The 22,049-nt window shown below is 37.8% G+C and overlaps 1 protein-coding gene across 3 annotated transcripts in view; it reads right to left on the minus strand.

Moving 5' to 3' along the window:
• Positions 1-22,049, minus strand: part of PDE1C (phosphodiesterase 1C) — a 565,059-nt gene that overhangs the window by 65,138 nt on the left and 477,872 nt on the right. For all 3 annotated transcript variants that reach the window (XM_065884420.1, XM_065884421.1, XM_065884422.1), the window contains 3 exons: positions 20,294-20,395; positions 18,468-18,588; positions 9,446-9,527 (listed from right to left, as the gene is read on the minus strand). In XM_065884420.1, the coding sequence (XP_065740492.1) occupies positions 9,446-9,527; positions 18,468-18,588; positions 20,294-20,395 (305 nt within the window). The remainder of the gene's footprint in view (positions 1-9,445; positions 9,528-18,467; positions 18,589-20,293; positions 20,396-22,049) is intronic.

A 22,049-nucleotide genomic window follows, 5' to 3' on the forward strand; every position in this document is an offset into this window, starting at 1 on the left:
TAATAGGTGCTGCATAAAAGACTAAGATGTGTAACACAACCTGCCTGCCCTAGGAAGGTTATGGGAGGAATTAAATGAGCACAAAAATGGAAAGGGCTAAAGGAGAAGCCCAAATAAAGGCTCCTGAGAAGGTAAGGGAGGGAGGATATTTTCCCTTGCACTGAGAAGGCTGCAAACAGCATCATGGAGGTTGTGATGTTTGAGCTGAGCCCTTAAGGGTATTCATTCTAGATGCAGGGGGTGAAATAAGCAAAGTGACAAAGATAGGGAAAAGCGCAGGATGTGTCTGGAGAATGACTGGGGCTTAGGGATTCTTTTGAAGTCAGAAAGGGAAAGCCTGGGGAGGCAGGTCATTATCAGCTCAGGAGGGAGGTTCTTAAGTATCAGGCTAAAGGTTAGGATTTAGATAGGCACTAGGAGCCCCTTGAGATGTCTGGGCAGCATTGTATAAGATTTTTTTCTGATGTTATTTGGGAATGTTAATCTGGCAAGATGGATGGGAAGGGAGAGAACAATAGGGGCTGAGGCTGGGAAACTCATTTTAGAAGCTGTTGCAATAGCTCAAAGGCAAGGTAAGGAAGGCAAGATCCAGTGCCATTTTAAGGTGAGAGTGTGATGGAGGCACAGATACATGCACAGCGGGAGGTGGTCCTGCCTCTAGGTGGGATCTGTCAGAGACTTCCAACAGGAAGGCAGAGAGAACAGGGGCAATGGGGGAGAATGTGACTGGGGAGGAAGATGGTGGGCTTGGTCTTAGATTTGCTGACTTGAGGTACCAGAGACCTATCCAGATGGAAGAGGGTCAAAAGAATTGGAAGAAACAGGGTTGGAAACTAGGAGAAGGGTCAGATCTGGAACTATACCTTTGAGAGATCACCATGCTGGGGAGATAATTGATGCTGGGCTAGACTGACTGTCTCAACAGTTCAAAAATACCCCAGTGTTCTGTGACACATCAGGAGAAAATACAGAATCTGGAACTAAGAGTGATAACTCATTACACAGCCACATGAAACTAAATACCAGTCAAAGGAAATATAGTGTTTGGAAACATACAAATGCTTATTTGGTTTTTACAGTGACCGAGGTGGAAGTGATACTGGCATTCAATGCCCAGCAGTGAAGGATGCTAAAAATCCTGTAACGTAATTGGCAAGACAAGAATTGTCCCAAGCAAATACCAATAGTGTCCTGATAAAGAAACACTGATAGCCAAATTTGAATTGCAGTTAATTGCAGTATAATTTTAAGCTGAAATTGAAGTGTTTGATGACAGTATTTTCACCTTTTCTTTTTCTCACAAGTTAAATTCATTCAACATGTGCAAACCCAAACAAACTCATCAGCTTTCCCTCCAGTCCCTGTAAATAGGACATGGCTCAACCACTCAACCTAGATTGCTGCCTTTATCTTAGCCTTGCATCCAGCTGAATCCTTAATGTTTTATATGCTACCTCTCTCCTGTATTGCCTTAGTTCTGATACTCAACATCTCCTCCCTGTAACATTGCAGAAAACACCAGCTGGAGCCCTTGCCTCTAGTCTTACTCAAAACCTCCAATTAATCCTCCATACTTGTCGGGAGCCATATAAGAAGTGCCTTTGAGTCTCAGCACGGACGAGACCCATAGTGCCTAGCAAAGCTGGTACTATCAGGTACAAATATGGAGAAGCAAAGCTCTCCTCTGTGTGGTTCCCCTTGTTTTCCCCTGGTTTTGCTTAAAGTGATTTTTATAGGATTACTAAATGTTCAAGAGAATAAGTATTTTATCCAGGCTTGTGTGACTTCTCCATATTCCATATTATTGACTAATAAAACTGAAAAATTACAAATTATAAAAAACAATGGAAGGTTTTTTATAACTTGTGATGAATGTGCATTAACAACCTGTGTGAACTCCAATATGAATATAAAAACAATTATGTTATTAAAAAGACCAGCTTATATTATGTTGCCAATATCTTTATCAGAACCAAATAAAAGTAAATAGAGCCCGGATAGCTCAGTCGGTAGAGCATCAGACTTTTAATCTGAGGGTCCAGGGTTCAAGTCCCTAAGAGAAGAATGTACTTAAGTTTTGGGTTTGTAATTATTAAGAGAAGAATGTACTTAAGTTTTGGGTTTATAATTGTTAAGAGAAGAATGTGCTTAAGTTTTGGGTTTGTAATTGTTAAGAGAAGAATGTGCTTAAGTTTTGGGTTTGTAATTGTTAAGAGAAGAATGTGCTTAAGTTTTGGGTTTGTAATTGTTAAGAGAAAAATGTACTTAAGTTTTGGGTTTGTAATTGTTAAGAGAAGGATGTGCTTAAGTTTGTACCTTGATTAACGGCCTGATTGAATAGAATGTGCAAATACAAGAACATCTGCTTTTAAGAAAGGTGAAGAAACCGCAAACAGAATTCCAGACCTAGATGTGACCAAGATATACCTAACCACAGGGGATGAAAGAGACCACAGGAGATAAGAGGATTACCTGATCATAAAACCTGCCTAACCTGCTGATATAATCTTTTGATGTAAATGACCTTTGGTTTTACTGTTGTGTACCTTTATTTTGTGGCTTTGGTATGAGAACTAGAATGTTAAGATTGAAAGTGAGATTGCCTCACAGTATAAAAAGCTTCGGAATTGTAACAATAAATTGGCAGATCCTTGCATCCTCTGAGGTGTCTTGCGTTCTGTCCACGCCGACTCCGTCTCCCCTTCGGGAGAAACCTGTTCTGCTGGGGCTGGTCCCCGGCAAGTGGCGCCCGAACAGGGACCTGAAGGGGTAAGTGTATATATATATTTTTCAGACGGATAGGAGTCTCACCATAGGGTGCTGCAGACCCCCAGTTAGAGAAGGACTGGCAAGAGAGGTGAGTAATCGGTGTCAAAATGGGACACACTGAGTCCAAGAAGAGGCTCTTGTTTATAGATATAGTTAAACATATGATAAATGGAAGAGGAATTAAGGTAACTAATAAGCAATTAACTCAGTTTTTTCAGTTTGTACAGGAACAATGTCCTTGGTTTCCAGAACAAGGAACGGTTAATATAGAAACCTGGCAAAAGGTAGGACAAACTTTGCAGGTTTATTATAATCATTTTGGGCCAGAAAAGGTCCCTGTAGATACTTTTACTTTGTGGAATTTAATAAGAGAAAGTATTGCCCCCTTACCTGAAGGTCAAAAAAAACCATATAAATATCCAACAGAAGTAATAGATGAAAAAACTCTGTTAATTTCCCCCAAAATATCAAAAGAAACTGAGGTTTTGGCTGCAGCTTTAAAAGACTGTAGCCTTAATGATAATGACTCAGAGGAGGAGGTAAATAAGTCAAAAGGTAAATCTAAGCCTATTTTGTTAAAAGATTCAACCCATGATGAAGAATTAACACCTGCTGATCAAGATGATTTAGATGCAGCAGCTTATGATTATGAGAGAAGAAAGTATGATCTTGGGGCTTTCCCTGTACGAGAAGAAAATTTAACTAAACCACAGTCAAGAAGTTTTAAGGCGTTGGGGCTTCCCCCATTAGCCTCTCAAAATTCTTCTTCTCAATCTAAAAAGTTAGGAAAAGGAGTGACTAACATAAAGGGGCCTCCTCCACCGCCCCCACCTTTTAATAAAATACAAAAAGAAATTATAAAATCCTTTTAACAATTGTGCCAGAGGTTTGGCATTACTCATAATACTGGAATTCCTTATAACCCACAAGGACAAGCTATAATTGAAAGAACTAATCAGGTATTAAAAAATATGATTTATAAATTACAAAATGGAGATTTAAAATATTTTTCCCCTCATCATATTGTAAATCATTCTTTATTTGTAATCAATTATATAAATATGAATAATGAAGGAAAAACTCCAATGATGATACATTGGGAGGCTAATAACGATAAACCAAAGCCAATGGTTCTTTGGAAAGATGTGTTAACTGGAAAATGGAATGGACCAGACATACTACTAACCAATGGTAGAGGATATGCTTATGTTTTTCCACAGACCTTTGACTCACCCATCTGGATACCAGATTGTTTAATTAGACATCCGGTGGTAAGGAATTTACCGAAGCGTCTGTCAGGAAATGAGTCTGACACCCGAAATGTCAGAGAAAGAGAAACCGAAGGACTCAATGACAGAAACGCTGGTTCCCCCGCTGCAGCAATTATCATTTAAGTCCACATGTCATAGAGAGACTCAAACTTCTCCTGAGCATTTAGAGCCTAAGCTTCTTGGGACCCAACGCCGGGGAAAAAAGAGGAGATATGCTGCTTCTACTTTAGATGCGCAACGGGTAACGTGGGGAGCTATAAAAAGGCTTTGCCAGGATGCTGAAAATGCTGTAAACACTCAAAAAATACCTTTGACTGCCGCTAACTTTTTTGTGGCCATGTTAAGTCTTTTATCAGTACAGGTAAATGCTAACGATACGTACTGGGCTTATTTTCCTGATTTTCCTATACTACATGCTTATACATAGAAAGATGCTATTATTCCGGTAACTTCCTCATTTCCTGAACTAACTGATGGTGTTCATGATGTACAAGGCTACGAACAATTTGTTATAAATAATAATTTTTCTTTTAAGGGACAATCGGATTTTCCTCCGATTTGTTTCTTTTTAAATTCTGAGAGGTTAAGAAAATCAGATCGTATAAAAAATGGATGTTTACCGATAGTAAATTCAGCCTTTTTAACTGATTCTCCTAAAGAGGATAATAATGTTAAAAAAAACTTATGGGTGTTATTAAGAAGATTTATGGGACAAAATAAGGTAAATAATAAAGTACAATTTGTTAGCACAAAACATCCTCAAAGATACCCAGATTGTGATAATGCTTTAAGTAAGGCAACAGAGGAATAAAAATGGATTGATGATGGTGGTGGATATCCTTATTAGATATACTGTATGAATAATAAAGAAATTCATATTAATATTCCTGGAACTAAATATTATGTATCAGATTGGAGTATTAATACCCCTGAAAATAATTACCGGCAATATCTAAAATATGCTACAAATTATGCTTGGAATGAATCTATGATTCCCTCACAAATAAAAGTAAATAGATGGAATAGTCATGGATGGGTAGCACCTATATATACATTTACTAATAACAATGAGACTTCCTTTCAACCACAATTATGGAGATTGCCCTTAGCTACAAGTTCAATTATATTAAGAAGGCCTAATGTTCAAGAGAATAAGTATTTTATCCAGGCTTGTGTGACTTCTCCATATTCCATATTATTGACTAATAAAACTGAAAAATTACAAATTATAAAAAACAATGGAAGGTTTTTTATAACTTGTGATGAATGTGCATTAACAACCTGTGTGAACTCCAATATGAATATAAAAACAATTATGTTATTAAAAAGACCAGCTTATATTATGTTGCCAATATCTTTATCAGAACCATGGTATACAGATACAGGAGCAGAAATTATAAAACAGGTTAGAGAACTTATGAGGCCAAAAAGATTTGTGGCTACTTTAATTTTGGGGATTTCCGCATTGATAGGAATATTGAGCTCTTTTACTGTTACAACGTATGCCTTAGTGAAAGAGGTACAGACAGCACAATATGCTAATGATTTATCAAAAAATATATCCTTGGCTTTAGCTACTCAAGAAGCTATAGATAGAAAATTAAAAACTAAGGTTGATGCCCTTGAGGAAGCAGTTTTACATATTGGTCAAGAACGTACTGCTTTAAAAATTCGCTTATCCTTAACTTGCCATAAAAAATACTCCTGGATATGTGTCACTCCCTTAAAAGTAAATCATTCTGAGTATTCCTGGGAAAAAATTCAAATGCATATTTTAAATATATGGAATTCTAATGATTTGGGAATTGATTTGGAACATTTGCATAAACAGATTCATGATATTGCAGCCTCACAATATGATATGAATCCCTCTAAGGCTGCTGCAGAATTTTTACAAAATTTACAAAGTTATTTTAATGGTAATTCATTTATGCATATTTTAATAAATTATGGGGCTGCCAGAGTAGTTATAATTTTACTTCTTATTTCTTTTCTAGTCATCATCCGATTAATACAAGCTGCTCTTCAGAGTATACATAGAACCAAAGTGGAATTGCATACTGCCTTTTTAAAAAAAAAATAAAAAAGGGGGAGATGTCGGGAGCCATATAAGAAGTGCCTTTGAGTCTCAGCACGGACGAGACCCATAGTGCCTAGCAAAGCTGGTACTATCAGGTACAAATATGGAGAAGCAAAGCTCTCCTCTGTGTGGTTCCCCTTGTTTTCCCCTGGTTTTGCTTAAAGTGATTTTTATAGGATTACTATTAATGTTAGGAAATATCCCCAGTGCCGACGGAGGGTTTAAGGAAAAACCCCAACTTAGGGTAAAACCAAAAAAGACTCCGGCTCCCCCAATGACTACACCCGAAATCCCCACTCCCAGGCCAGGACATTGGGTGCAGGGAAACACAACAGGAGCATTTGTGTGGCAAAAGCTTACGTTAGAAGAAAAGCTAGATGAACTATGGCCCCCCTGGGGAGTAATAGATATGCTGGGAAATATTTGGGTAAGGTGGCAAGGAGGACTTATGCTACGTTGGGTGTATTCAAAGCTGGATGAAGTAGGCTACATGGCAAGCTTATACAAGTTACATTGCTCTTTGTGCAGAAATGCTTATAAAGGACAAATTATATATTGTAAGTATTTTGCAAAGGAATTTGCTAATAGGTTTAAGGTAGAATGTCCACCCCCAAAGCCTCCCAAATAATTATAAGGAAAAATGTGCGATGTCTGAAGGATAACGGTGAACGTGTAAAGCCTGTGGGAGAGAATTTTTATTACTGTATGGGTTTGTAATTGTTAAGAGAAGAATGTATTTAAGTTTTGGGTTTGTAATTGTTAAGAGAAGAATGTACTTAAGTTTTGGGTTTGTAATTGTTAAGAGAAGAATGTGCTTGAGTTTTGGGTTTGTAATTGTTAAGAGAAAGATGTGCTTGAGTTTTGGGTTTGTAATTGTTAAGAGAAGAATGTGCTTGAGTTTTGGGTTTGTAATTGTTAAGAGAAGGATGTGCTTAAGTTTTGGGTTTGTAATTGTTAAGAGAAGAATGTACTTAAGTTTTGGGTTTGTAATTGTTAAGAGAAGAATGTACTTAAGTTTTGGGTTTGTAATTGTTAAGAGAAGAATGTACTTAAGTTTTGGGTTTGTAATTGTTAAGAGAAGAATGTACTTAAGTTTTGGGTTTGTAATTATTAAGAGAAGAATGTACTTAAGTTTTGGGTTTATAATTGTTAAGAGAAGAATGTGCTTAAGTTTTGGGTTTGTAATTGTTAAGAGAAGAATGTGCTTAAGTTTTGGGTTTGTAATTGTTAAGAGAAAAATGTACTTAAGTTTTGGGTTTGTAATTGTTAAGAGAAGGATGTGCTTAAGTTTGTACCTTGATTAACGGCCTGATTGAATAGAATGTGCAAATACAAGAACATCTGCTTTTAAGAAAGGTGAAGAAACCGCAAACAGAATTCCAGACCTAGATGTGACCAAGATATACCTAACCACAGGGGATGAAAGAGACCACAGGAGATAAGAGGATTACCTGATCATAAAACCTGCCTAACCTGCTGATATAATCTTTTGATGTAAATGACCTTTGGTTTTACTGTTGTGTACCTTTATTTTGTGGCTTTGGTATGAGAACTAGAATGTTAAGATTGAAAGTGAGATTGCCTCACAGTATAAAAAGCTTCGGAATTGTAACAATAAATTGGCAGATCCTTGCATCCTCTGAGGTGTCTTGCGTTCTGTCCACGCCGACTCCGTCTCCCCTTCGGGAGAAACCTGTTCTGCTGGGGCTGGTCCCCGGCACATACTACTGAGAGAGAAATCTTTCTAAAGCAGGGATTGGCAAACCTTTTCTGTAAAGGGCCAGATAGTAATATTTTAGGTTTTGTGGGCCACATACAAAACCTAAATAAAGGAGTTTGTCATACAACTGCTTAACTCTGCCACTGTAGTGCAAAAGCAGCCATAGACAGTATGCAAATGAATGAGCTTAACTGTGTTGTAATAAATCTTTATTCACAAGACCAAGCAGTTGGACAGATTTGGCCCACAGGCTATAGTTTGCTGATTCTTACTCTAAAATATCAATTTATATATAGTTTTAACCTTACTTAAAATTCTTTAGCTGTGCCCTCATTTCCTACAGGAAAGTATAAGCACACGCTATTCCTAACCTGGACCTGATTTTCTCTCCAAACATGTCCCTCACCACATCCTACTCCCTACCTATTGCTCCAGCCAAATGGAACTATTTGTCATTAATTCCCTGACAATACTATACTGTTTTAAATTTCCTTGTTTAGTATATGCCGATCCTTGTCTGCAATTTCCTTCCACCCACCCCTATCCACCTCTAACACATATCACCATTTGCCTAGACACTGCCTACTTATCTCCTAGGACTCAACTCAAATATTACCTTTAAACAAGTCTTTCTGGGTCATGTTCACACACTCTATTCTGTATCTCATTGTACCATGTACAATCTCTACCTTAGCATTGTAATAATCTAATAGATTTTGTTTTCTCAGTCTCTTGCCTACCACCCAATACTGGTTCAATGTCTTTGGGAGCAGACACCATGTATAATTTGTCTTTGTTTTTTTAATAATATCTGTTACAGTGCCTAGCAGTGCCCTACACCTAAAAGGAACTCAATATATTATGAAAAAAATTAATAAGTCCCCAAAACACAAGTAGAAAAAAATCAACAAATCTTTGTTGAATTTACTTTTTGAATGATTTCAGACTCTTCCAAGGTGGAGATCACTGATGACATTTAATTTATGTTTGGCACTGGTACCCTCCCTCACACCTGAAGAATTCTGTAATGCCCATATATTATGGTTATTAGCAGTGTAAAAGTTATCTTTACCAAAAAAAAAAAAAGTGCTAAATTTTTTTTTTAAGGAAGGAAGGAAGGGAGGGAGGAGGGAGGGAGGGAGAGAGGAGGAAGGAAGGGAGGAAAGAGGAAGGGGAAGGAAACATTTTAAAAGAGCCATTCCTGGAAGTAGGGTCATCCAGGAAATGGTGCTGTCCTGGAAACAGGGCTAGAGGAAGCATCACTGAGGAAACTTCTGGTGTTACATGCAGAATGGAGAGACTGAAATAGAATGGGCTTCCCACCACTAATTCTTGTCATTGCCTTAGTGTTAAGGTCCCTTTTTCTCTTGGCAGGGAATGATGGAGACAGCAGAGTGTCACTGTCTAATATTCCTGGGAACCAGCTACACTCCAGGGAGAAGGATGGGGAGAGCTGCTCCATCAGCCCAACCAGCCAAAGCCATGAGCACAGCAAGCAGAATGGAGCCAGGTTCCCAGCTGAAGAATCACTGGGAGCATCTGAGCTTACTTCCAGACACTCCTTTCTGGTTTCTCGTTCCATCCAACGGATTGGCAAACACGTACCTACTTGTGACTGGGCAACCATGGTGGACTTTCGGTCACACAGAGGAGAAAAGGGTAGCCCCAGCTCTGCTTCTCTATCACCCTAGAAAAACAGGAGGTCAAAGTAAATTAACAACAACAGGCTGAGCTGCCCAGATTTTATTTCACAACTTCAGCTGCCACAAAGGCCACTGGTCTTTAATTATTCCCATTACATTATGTAATATGTCCTTTTGGGACCTGCTCCTCTGCATAAAAGACACCAAGAGGCTGAAGCCCTCTGGGGTCCAATCATTCCATCCAACTGCAAAGGTGCATGCTGTTGTATAGAAAGCCTCACCAGACAGCAACAGGTCCCCCAAGGAAAATAAGAAAAGCAACGTGTCCTGTGGCCTAGAGCCAGCACAGCAGTCAGAATTCTTGTGTGTTCTCCAGTTGCCCTGTGCTGACCTGTGGCCTTTCTTGAGCCAGCAAACCCCTCCCAGTTGTGGGGAGTGTCTAAGACACCAATTCTAATTGGACTGATTTGGACTCATTCTCCAAGTGCTACCTAAAGCCATAAACAACTGGAATAAGTGCTTCTGGGGTCTTCACTGCAGGGCTCAGTGATGATGAAAAGTGGAACGAAAAAGAAGCAAAATAAATAATTGTTTGTGTTTATCAAGTTAGACAATAATAAAACATGATTCTCTGGCCAATATGTTCTCAATCTCACCAAAAAACAAGACTATAATAAGCAAGTGCTATGGAAAGTCTAAAGAGTGATGGAGATGATTTTTAAAAACCATTCTGAACCAGAGCGCAATACTTCAGTCACACACCCAGAGAAAAGGGAAAATGTGTCACCCTTCTGCGAGCCGCAAAGTTGTGCTGATTCAATTTAACAGAAAAGAATCTGCCCAGGTTAGTGGCTACTGACTTGGGCTTGAATCTGGCCTTGCTCTCGCCCCCTGTGTGATCACAGGAAGTTTATATTCCCTCTCCACATTTCAGTTTTTTAAAAAATAAATTTATTTATTTATTTATTTGGCTGTGTTGGGTCTTCGTTGCTGAACACCGGCTTTTTCTAGTTGTGGCGAGCGGGGCTGCTTCGATGCGGTGCCGTGCAGTGCGCGGGGTTCTCATGCCGGTGGCTTCTTTTGTTGTGGAGTACAGGCTCTAGGTGCACGGGTTCAGCAGTTATGGCTCGCGGGCTCTGGAGTGCAGGCTCAGTAGTTGTGGTGCACGGGCTTTGTTGCTCCGCGGTATGTGGGACCTTCCTGGACCAGGGCTCGAACCCATGTCCCCTGCATTGGCAGGCAGATTCTTAACCACTGCACCACCAGGGAAGCCCCACACATTCAATTCAAATGTGGGATAATAATCCCTATGTCATCAAGTAACGATGAAGATTAAGTGACAAAATGTATATAAATACATTAAAAGAACAATTATTGTTTCCCAGTAGATATTTCTACCATCTAAGTGAAGATCTGAGAAACTTTTAGTGAACTTGTTACATCTAATTGTTACACTCTGATTATAATAAATATCGCCAATGAACCTATAGTAAATAAAGAGTAATAACCTAATTCGACAAAGTTCAAAAACTGAATGCTTTTTCTTTCTAAGGCATGTTACCAAAGAAAAAGGATGCTAGTTCACATGCACATTTAAGATCTATTGAAAAGAAGGAAAAGGAATGGGCGTCTGAGGAAGCTGAATAGTGGGGGTCACAATGGGCGCTGGGGACATCCAAGGGTCTCAGGAACAGTCCTGAAGTGGCTTAGTTCCTTCTGTACTCTCTCCTGTATGAACAGCCCATGGGACACAATCGTCCCTCTGTTTCTGAGTATGCCTTGCTGAGGGCTGCTCTATCTCTCAAGTGGCATGATGAAAATAACTTACTCCAAAGCTATTTCTACTTGGGCGGTATGACGAGAAAGAAGAGTATTTATAACATAAATTGTTGTTGTGTAGCTGGTTCAGTGGGCTAGCTCAGCTAACACAAATAAAACCCACTCTTATTCCTTATGAAGCAGGGATATAAGTTGTTTTGTTGGTGCATTTTAATGGGTGTGGCTTAGAAGAACACTAACCACTTGACTATTAAGATGTATGCATTAATTTGGATTTTATTACTGAAAAAGTACATGATATTAAGCAACTTCTTATCCCATGGACTTGTCCATACCCACATCCACACATCACTTACATCTTTTGGATTTAATTAACTATTACTACCAACTACTAAAAACCTATTTTAAGATAGTGGTCCCTGAATTCCCTCTGGAGGACAGATACATTTATAAATTGGAAAAAATATGCGGAAAGTAATACAGAAGAATGTACTTCTACAGGCAAATCCAGCTTGACTGATAAAATATTGTACAACTCTTTAACTACTGGCCCTTGTGGAATTATTCATACACCTTCCTCTTTGTCAAAGAGGTCAATATTTTCAAAAAAGGGGGAAGTCTCAGTCAGCACAAAGGATTTTTTTTTAAAGGAACTCATTTTTTTTTCTTCCAGGACAGTGCCGAAAAATAAATAACTATCATTCTTGTGGTAGGGGTTAAGATAACTGACTGATAAGGTCACAGAATCAATCTACAAAAGGAACACAAGGAATGTTAGCTGAATGAATGAAAAGATGAATTTGGTTAGAAACACTCAAGTTCCTTTGGTCACTTGGACATTTATCACAAGCAAGCTGGGAGAGCAATTAGGCAGTTAGTTGTTCACAAACCACCCCCCCCCATTTCCTGTCCACATGTAGCTAGACTACGATGCCCAGAATCTGTGGCGGTTCGTGCTAGATAATAAAACAGGAGGAGAGGGGATGTATTTCCACCACAGTTCTGGCCTATAAAATCACCTATGCCTATGTTTCTATGTCCTCCCTTCTTTTGCTTGCTTGATGTAGATAAGCACCATGGAAGCCAAGTAGATGGTAGAGTCTGGATCTAAAATCACTGCTTATTGTAAACCATCTGCCAATCAAGCAACACTTGTCGGTACTTTACATGAGTGGGTGATAAAATTCCATGTTATGTGTACTGTTATACATGTGGGTGTTTGTTTGTTACAGCAGCTATCTGTAAGCAGCAAACCGATTAAGAGAAACAAAGGTTCTTTTTGTATTGGAAGTTCACAAGGCAGACAGCATCTCTCAATGCAAGAGCTTCAAAAGACTGTTAGGTGATATCTCAAGCGAGTGTTTCCAGGTAGACTGAAGAAAAGGTATTTGATTGGGGAGGCAACAAAAGCATCAAGTTGAACAAAATGCAGCAATACACATTCTTCTTTCCCAGAGGAAGAAGTTACAAATATGAGGTATGAGAAAATTATTATGATTTTGGATTTAAGATAAGTATAGTAAAGACATCTTTGCCCTTCCCTCTCAGAAATTATCTTCTCAAAACAGGAGAATGACAAACAAAAGAAACACAAATGAATATTAGGAGAAATCTGTAATCTCAAATCAAAACTACGTGAGGAACGGCTGCAAAATGCCGTGCATATCTGGGAGGGGAGAGGTAAGATGCCCAGAGAAGAGGCCTATGGCTGCAGATCTCAGATAAAGCTTGAAGAATAGAGGTTTCCAAAGTTCACTCAGACAGGAAAAGTACCCCACATCCATTACATGGGAAAACCAGAGAGACAGTAAGCGCTGGTGTGAGGAGCTACTCTGCACCCTATTTAGCTCCAAGGAATAGTAGAGAAGAAAATGTTGAATGAGAAAACACACAAGCATGGCAAGAGAGTGGGTGGATGACAGAGACTGAACTGTGAGCCGTCCTACAACTGTTGCCTACTGTTTGACCAGGAAGAAGTAAAGGCTAACACACACACACACACACACACCCCATGTCATAGAAGCCTTATAATAAACCATGGAACTTAGAATATTGCTGTTCCAGTTTCTCCCTGGCACATATCTCCTGCAAGTAGTTGGTCAAAAAATAATGCATTTCACTCAAAGATGGTAAATAATAATAAAATGAAGAAGAAGAAGAAGGAAGAAGGGAGGAGAATGAGAAGAGGGGGAGGAGAAAGAGGGGGGTAGAAAGAGTGGGGTGAGAAAGAGGGGTAGGAGAAAGAGGGGGGGAGAAAGAGGGGGGGAGAAAGAGGAGGTAGCACTATCACCACTACCAGGAAAAAAAACTTATTAAAAGTTACTTCACATGAAAAGAAAAAAAATAAATAAAGGAACAGAAAAATAAAAATAACAGATAGGGAACATTCACCAGAAAAAACAGTGCCACCAAGTGATGACCAAACATACTGCCACGATCCGAAAGAAACTCCTGAAATTATCAAGAACCAGGGCTTAGGGAACCAGGAGCTAGCAGAGCTCAGGGAAGCTATGGAAAAGAAAAACAGAACCATCATATAAATGAAGATTGTGTTGGAAGCCAAACAAAGGAGAGTTATTCTGGATAAAAACACAGTAAGGGACATGGAGTTCAGGACTGAACAAAATACCACTGATCAGAGAGTTAAAGAAGATTTAAAGGAAAATAACAGACATGGAAGAAAAACAAGAGAGGCCACATATGAATAACTGATTTTCCTAAAGAAGGAAACAAAAACAAATGGAAAAGGAAATCATTAAAAATTTAATGAATGTAACTTGAATCTATACAGAAAAAGAGCACGCCAGGTCCCAAGAAAAGCTATTATAGAACACTCGTTATTGAAATATATCCTAGTAATGTCACCGGGCTTCACAGGTAAAGAAATTATCCTTAGGGCACATAAGCAAAAAGATATATCACCTAGACGTGGAAATAATTCTAGCATGGCCTCCAACCTCCCCATAACAACATTCATAGGTGGAAGACATTTGAACAAAATCTAAAAAAGACCTCAGGGAAAGAAGGCTTGATTCAAAAAAATGTCTTACCCGGACAAACTGTGACCCAAATATAACAGCAGTAGAAAAACTTGCAAACACACAAAAATGTGGTTTTTAGCACTTCTAGAAGAAACCACTCAAGGAACAACTTTGACCAACCAATAGATGAATGGATCAACCATGGCCGAAGTGCCAGCACTGAGTAGAGCCAGGACAAGAACAACTGGAGAATTATGCCTTTGCCAAATTTGTTTATTTTCCACTTTTCTGGGTCACACTGTTTTGGGTGTGTTTTTTGTAAACAGCATACAGTACATGAGACAGAATGCTCACTTAGAAAATATTAAGAATTTAGAAATAATATAGCCAACAAACAGTAACAAGGAATTAGTTATATTACGAAAGGAAAATGGGAAAGGTGTTGGGAGTTATGAATAAGTGCTGTCCTTCTTATGCGTTAAAAATGGGGGTGCAAATATACCATTTAAACCTGATATATAAAGGAATAGAGCTCTATTTAAATAACAAAGGAACAGACTATAAGAATTAAGCAAGTTACAATGATGTGTTGGGGAAGCAGTAAGAGGACGTAGAAGCTTACTATTGCAGGGAGGCAATAGATACTATCTAAATAAATAGAGGATGTCAAGTTTTCATTATCACGTTAGCCACTAGAACATAATATAAAACTTTCAAGTCATCAGAAGAAATAAAAACATAACAAAGCAGAAGGTACCACCAATATAGTGAAAGATTTAAAAAGAAGCCACAAAAACAGAAATCATAATATAAAATATGACAGCACCTAAGAGCAAAGATGCCTGTCATTTCAATAGATGTTAATATGGCTGGTTTCAAATAATAAAAGAATCTTAGAGTGACTCATAGAAAAACCTCAATTATATACAGTGTTTAAAAGACACACCCAAATCAAAGTGTCTCTGAAAAGGTTAGTGTAGAAAGTTCTGCAAAGACAAGAGTCTCTTCTTAAAATGAGCCGAATTTGAATTCTAGGTAAAAGCATTAGATAAGACAAAGAAGTGGGCTTTATAATGATAAAGGTACAGTAAACTATGAAAATCTAACAGTTATGAGTATCCAAGAACACAAATAACACAGAATCAACATGCATGAAGCAAAAACTATACCACATAGAAAATGAAAATAATAGAAACACCTGTCAGCCCATGATAGATCAAAATTTTTAAAATAATATATAAAATACCTAAATGACATAATTAATAAGGTGGATGTGCTTGGTGTTCTTTGAATTTTATACCCGGTAAGTAGAAAATAAACCTACTTTTCAAGAGCCATGAACATTCACAAAAATTGATTATAAAGTAGGTGACAAACGAGTTTCACAGTAAGATCCAAACAATGAAAACAATCCTTTGATCAAATTTCAATCAGCCACAAATTAACTGCGAAAGTAGAAAGCAAAGGAAACTACCACTGGAAAATTACATAAACAAACATCTCCATCTGAAGCAACTTTTGGGCAAAAGAGAAATCAAACCCAAATTACAGAATATTTAGAAAAGAAGGATTGTGAACACCTGCATATTAGAACCTACAAGATTCATGATAACACAAACTCCTAGCCTTATATTTTCTAATATCAAACAGGCAGAACGAAAATAATTGAATTGAGCATCCAACTCAGGGAATTAGCAAAAGAACAAAATAAACTCAAGCAGAAGAAATGAATTAATAAAAATGAAAACAGTGACTGACATCATAAAATAAAAAAGATTAGCTAAAGATTAGCAACTAATCAAATGATTAGCTAATTTCATACAGAAGAAAGGAAAAAGACACTGATATAGGAAATAAAAGCGGGGAAACAACCACAAACACAGAGGAAATTAAAAGAATTATAGGAGATGTTTGAAAAATATACAGCAATACTAAGGAAATGAATCTCAAAATGTATTCACCAAAGAGGCAAACTTATACTTCCTTAAAGTCAATATTTCATTGTAAAAGACTTGAGGCAGTGGCTTGGATTTTGTAAAAAATGGTTGTAAAACTGAAGATGTAACTTACTCTTTTAGCAAAGCATAGAAGGTCTGGTCTATCAGCACTGAGGCTATATGCCCTTATTCTGAAATATAACCCAATTTCTAAATGTAATTTTTTCAACGATTCTACAGTCCCATTGAGATTTCCCATTTGAACTGTCCAATTTAAAATCTATAGTTAAGAACTCAGGCAACATTTCTCCTACGTGGGTTACTTACCATGGCTTATGGCATCTGGGTTAAAACATTAAGTCAATAAAAATAATTTACTGAATCATAATTGCTAAAAAATAGTTCCAGTCCAGTGAGATAACATTCCATTCCCAATTGGCAAGAAATTCAATATGCTTATTTTCACATTGCCTCTGGTACACTTTCTTTCAATTCAAGCTTATGTTTGTGCAAACAAGCTTTCCTTTAATCGGAAAAAATGTTCACATATTTAAGTAATTTCTCATATTCACTCTCTCACAATTAAAAAAACGAATCACTTCAATACCTCAAACTTATATGAGTTAGTGATGATTTACCTCTGGCTATAGATTAAATATTCCTAGTTATAGGGAGTATTATTACAAAAGCAATAATCAAAAAAAGCATATGATAAGGGAAGTGGAGATTTGGAGAAAATTCTTTCATTAATATTAGAAAAGTAACCTCTGGAAAAATGGCTCAAAATTAGCCCGCGATTAAGGATGATTTTGCAGTCATTCTTGTATATACAGCATGGCCACACGTGTACAGCTCTAGTTCCTCTCACGCCCTTCGGTTCCCCTTGAGAACTACTCTGTGAGGCCAAGCAATGACCATGTAAGGGAAACAGCCATATGCTGAATAAGGTACCTGCTGGCGTATTCATAGAACAGCTTAAGGGGGCACACGTGTGTGCACGTGTTGATGTGCACCCTTGGACAGAATGAAGGAATTGTAGAACATTTAATGTGGGAAGGACACTAAGGAAAAAATCTGGTTCAACCTTCCTTTAAATCCTCCCACCTTCCAAAAGACAAATCACAGATGAGACCACTGGGAACCAGAGGAGTGATTTCATTAGTTCCAGACCACAAACCCGTTGGAATAAAAATTCCAATAAAGGGCCTTCTGAACTTTGCCTAATATGCTGTTAACTCTAGTCCCAGTTTGTTACTGGATATTGTGTGTAGCTTCAGAAGGAAAAAAACAAACACAGAAAGGCCTTCTATAATTTCTCCATTCAAACTAGAATCATAAGAAAAAGAGTAATCATAAGAGTAATTTGCTTCCAGAAATCTGAGTAACCAGTGAAAGAGTACATGTCTTGTCAGTTTAGAGGACAAAGTTGAGACTGGTGTTAATATGTAGTGTTTTATGGAATCTTAGAGGTCTCTGAATCCATACTGTAACCGCCCTCAGTAAATTAACAAGAATTAATGAATTAACTGTATTAATATGAATTAACTGTAATTCAGGTCCCCAAATCTACATGTCATCTTGCCTTCAACCTCAGGACCTCACATCTCACAGCAGATATTTAATGGCAGCTCTTCTTGAGATGAGCTTAGCACACATGTCTGGGTTTGAGAAGACAGCAGTCTTGGGCTATGCATTTATTTACCTTTTTATTTCTCTACTTCTATGCACCTTTTTTAAAAAAAAATTCAAAGCAATGTATCCTCATTAAAGACTCTCACTATTCTTGCAGAAAACACAACCCTGTGTCTTAGGATATACTAAGTTTAAATATAATTGGAACAGTAGCTTCTAGTGATTTCTTGACCTCAAATTGCCCCGCCCGGCTTTGGAACTTGACAACATGGGTTTGTCTGCTAGAAAGGAACAATCCAGCCAATTATAACAGAGAAGTGAGTTAAAGCGACTGCCATTTGGTCATTCATCCCCTCAAAAAGTAAAAGCATTCATCAGCTGACATTCTGACAAAAGACTGCCACAAGGAAATGCATTTTTTTTTTTTTTTTTTTTGCATAGGATAGAAATACCATAACAGTCCGAGAATCAGAATTTAGGTGAGATTCAAATATCACATGACCAGAAGACCAAAAAAAAAAAAGCTGTGAACCCTCCCTCCACAAAGATGACTGTAATTGCAATAGTCTTTTTCACAACGTTGCTGAAATATAAAATTCAGGATATGTCCATGGATGACAGCAGTGGGGGCGTGGTTAGCAGAGCAACAAGGTACCTGTCTGAAGAACTCCTCCAGGAGTGACATTGTCCAGCGATGGTGGAGCTCCCAGGCTTTTGCTGGATGGCTAATGTCTGCCGTGTGCAACATCAGGGATAATGCTTTCGGCTTTTCAATTCTGTAAACCCAAAGGATCCAAACACATGATGACCAACTTACAGAACCTCAATAAGAGTTTTTAACAAATCATCATTTTTTAAAATCCCTTCCAGAACACTCTTTGACATAAATCATAGCAAGATCTTTTTTGATCCACCTCCTTGAGTTATGGAAATAAAAACAAAAATAAACAAATGGGACCTAATGAAACTTAAAAGCTTTTGCACAGCAAAGGAAACCATAAACAAGACGAAAAGACAACCCTCAGAATGGGAGGAAATATTTGTGAACGAATCAATGGACAAAGGATTAATCTCCAAAATATATAAACAGCTCATGCAGCTCAATATTAAAACAACAAACAACCCAGTCCAAAAATGGGCAGAAGACCTAAATAGACATTTCTCCAAAGAAGACATACAGATGGCCAAGAGGCACATGAAAAGCTGCTCAACATCACTAATTGTTAGAGAAATGCAAATCAAAACTATAATGAGGTATCACCTCACATCAGTTAGAATGGGCATTATCAGAAAATCTACAAACAACTAATGCTGGCGAGGGTGTGGAGAAAAGGGAACCCTCTTGCACTGTTGGTGGGAATGTAAATTGATACAGCCACTATGGAGAACAGTACGTAGGTTCCTTAAAAAACTAAAAATAGAACTACCATACTGGGTATATATATCCCACTACTGGGCATATATATACCCAGAGAAAACCATAATTCAAAAAGACACACGCACCCCAATGTTCACTGCTGCACTATTTACAATAGCCAGGTCATGGAAGCAACCTAAATGCCCATCGACAGACGAATGGATAAAGAAGATGTGGCACATATATACAATGGAATATTACTCAGCCATAAAAAGGAATGAAATTGGGTCATTTGTAGAGACGTGGATGGATCTAGAGATTGTCATACAGAGTGAAGTAAGTCAGAAAGAGAAAAACAAATATCAGATATTAACGCATGTATGTGGAACCTAGAAAAAAGGTACAGATGAACCAGTTTGCAGGACAGAAATAGAGACACAGATGTAGAGAACAAACGTATGGACACCAAGGGGGGGAAAGCCGTGGGGGGTGGTGGTGGTGGTGGGATGAATTGGGCGATTGGGATTGACATGTATACACTGATGTGTGTAAAATCGATGACTAATAAGAACCTGCTGTATAAAACGTAAATAAAATTAAATTAAAAATTAAAAAAAATAAAATAAAAACATAAAATCCCTTCCATTCTCCCATCTCAAACCCCACTGCAGCTGAACTAGGGGAAAACCATCAATTCATCCTACAACTGGGATTTTCATCAGCAAGGTCTCCACGTTTATTGAACTGGACACCTCAGAAACTGACTCAAAACCGTTTCTGGAATGACTGCCATCATTAAAAAGACAACAAGAATCCAAGAGTCACTCACTGACCTTTATTTGTTGCCTCTGCATTGAGTGGATCTTCCAAAATTTCGTTTCTGATGGGAAATATTTTAAATTCTAATTGGGGCAAATTGTTACTGGGGCAAATTGTTATTTCAACCCCAATGAGAATATATCTTTGAGAGGTACAATTCTCATGCTTTCTCCTCCAAGCATCATTATTTTATGAGATCACTCAATAAAGTCATATTGAAGGAGATAAAATTTAAAGGTACAGTGACATGGACAAAGACAAGGTCAAACACCTATGAAAACACATGACGTCACAGGCCCACTCACGCTTCTGGCTGCTGCAGAGCAGTCTTCATTGCTTTGATTTGCTGGAAATGACAGGACATATCCGTAGCCATCACCATCTCAATTACCAAGGTCCGAAACTCCCTTTCAGGGACACCCCACGGAGAAAAAAGGATAGAAGTAAAAAATGGAAAGAAAAATTAGTTTATTCTTTGCCATTTCTAACCAAAATCAGTTAATTGGTTGTGACATTTCAAATCTAACTTGAGTCTTTTAGGCGGACTTTTTTATGAGGAATAAAGGAAGCTTAAAGATTAAGGATATCATTTATTAGGAATATAATATGTGGAATACACATATCATTTGGAAAATTAACTCACAGGAAAAATTCCAAAGAACCTTAAAGTGTAGTAAAGCATTCCTTTCTCTAAGAATTCAAGTTTTAAGAAAAAATTAATTTGAAATTAATCCTAGGAGGGGGACTGATAATCCATAGTACATGTTGGATATAGGTATTTCACTTTTTTTAATAGACTTTTTTAGAGCAGTTTTAGGTTTACAGAAAAATTGAGAAGATAGTATAGAGAGCTCCCATATACGCTCTCCCCAACTGCAGTTTCCCTCAATATTAACCTCTTACATTAATGCGGTATATGTGTTACAAATGATAACCAATATCGATACCTTACATTCACTCCAGTCCATAGTTTACCTGAGGGTCCACTCTCATGTTGCACAGTTCTCTGAGGTTTGGCAAATGCATACTCGCATGTTCCCATCATTAACAGTATCAGACAGAATAGTTTCAACACCCTAAAATCCCCTGTGCTCCACCTATTCATTCCTCTTGCTCCTGAACCCCTGCCAAACACTGATCTTTTTATTCTCTCTAAGAACTTTATTAAAGTAGAATTCGCACAGAATAAACTGCTTCCCTAAAAGTTGCACATTTCAATTAGCTTTAACAGTTGAGTAAAACTTTTGGAAGGACCACCACAGTCGTGGTTCTGAACATTTCCATCGCCCTCAAACCTCTTTGCAGCTCACCTCTTCCTCTACCCACAGGCCCCAGGCAACGTTTGATCTGCTTTATGTTTAGATAGTTTGCTTTATGTCTTTCTGGTTTTATTACATATGTGTGTGTGTATGTACTCATACATATATATAACTAGAAAATGCAAACTAGAGAGGCATAAAGCAGATATATATGTGCATGTGTATATACACATATATGTAGAGTACATAGGTACATGCACATATATATTAAACTAGACACTAGGTATACACACTTATATGTATCTGCCTGTGCACACACACACACACACACACACATATAAAATACAAAATGTACTTATTCTTCTAGCCTTCTTTACTCAGCATAATGATTTGCAATTCATCCACATAGCTGTTCATCAACAGTTCATTTGTTTTTACTACTGAATGGTATTCCATCATACGAGGACACCACTATTAATTTATCCATTCACCAGCTAATGGACATTTGGGTTATTTGATTCTAGTTTGGAGCCCTTATGAATAAAACTATGCGTGTTTATGTACTAGTCACTGTGTAGATGTGTTTTCATTTCTTTTGAGTAAATACCTAGGAGTAGAATGGCTTGTTTATAAGATAGATGAGTGTTTAACTTTATTAAAAAGACTACCAAAATTTTTCAAAGTGGTTTGTAGCACTTTATGTTTTGACAATCAGTGTATGAAAGTTCCAGATTTTCTATATCTCGGCCATTCTAAGGGATATGTAGTGGTATCTCAGTGTGTTTTTCATTTGTATTTCTTT

The sequence above is a fragment of the Phocoena phocoena genome, chromosome 9, assembly GCF_963924675.1.
Source record: "Phocoena phocoena chromosome 9, mPhoPho1.1, whole genome shotgun sequence".
Classification (NCBI taxonomy): Eukaryota; Metazoa; Chordata; class Mammalia; order Artiodactyla; family Phocoenidae; genus Phocoena; species Phocoena phocoena.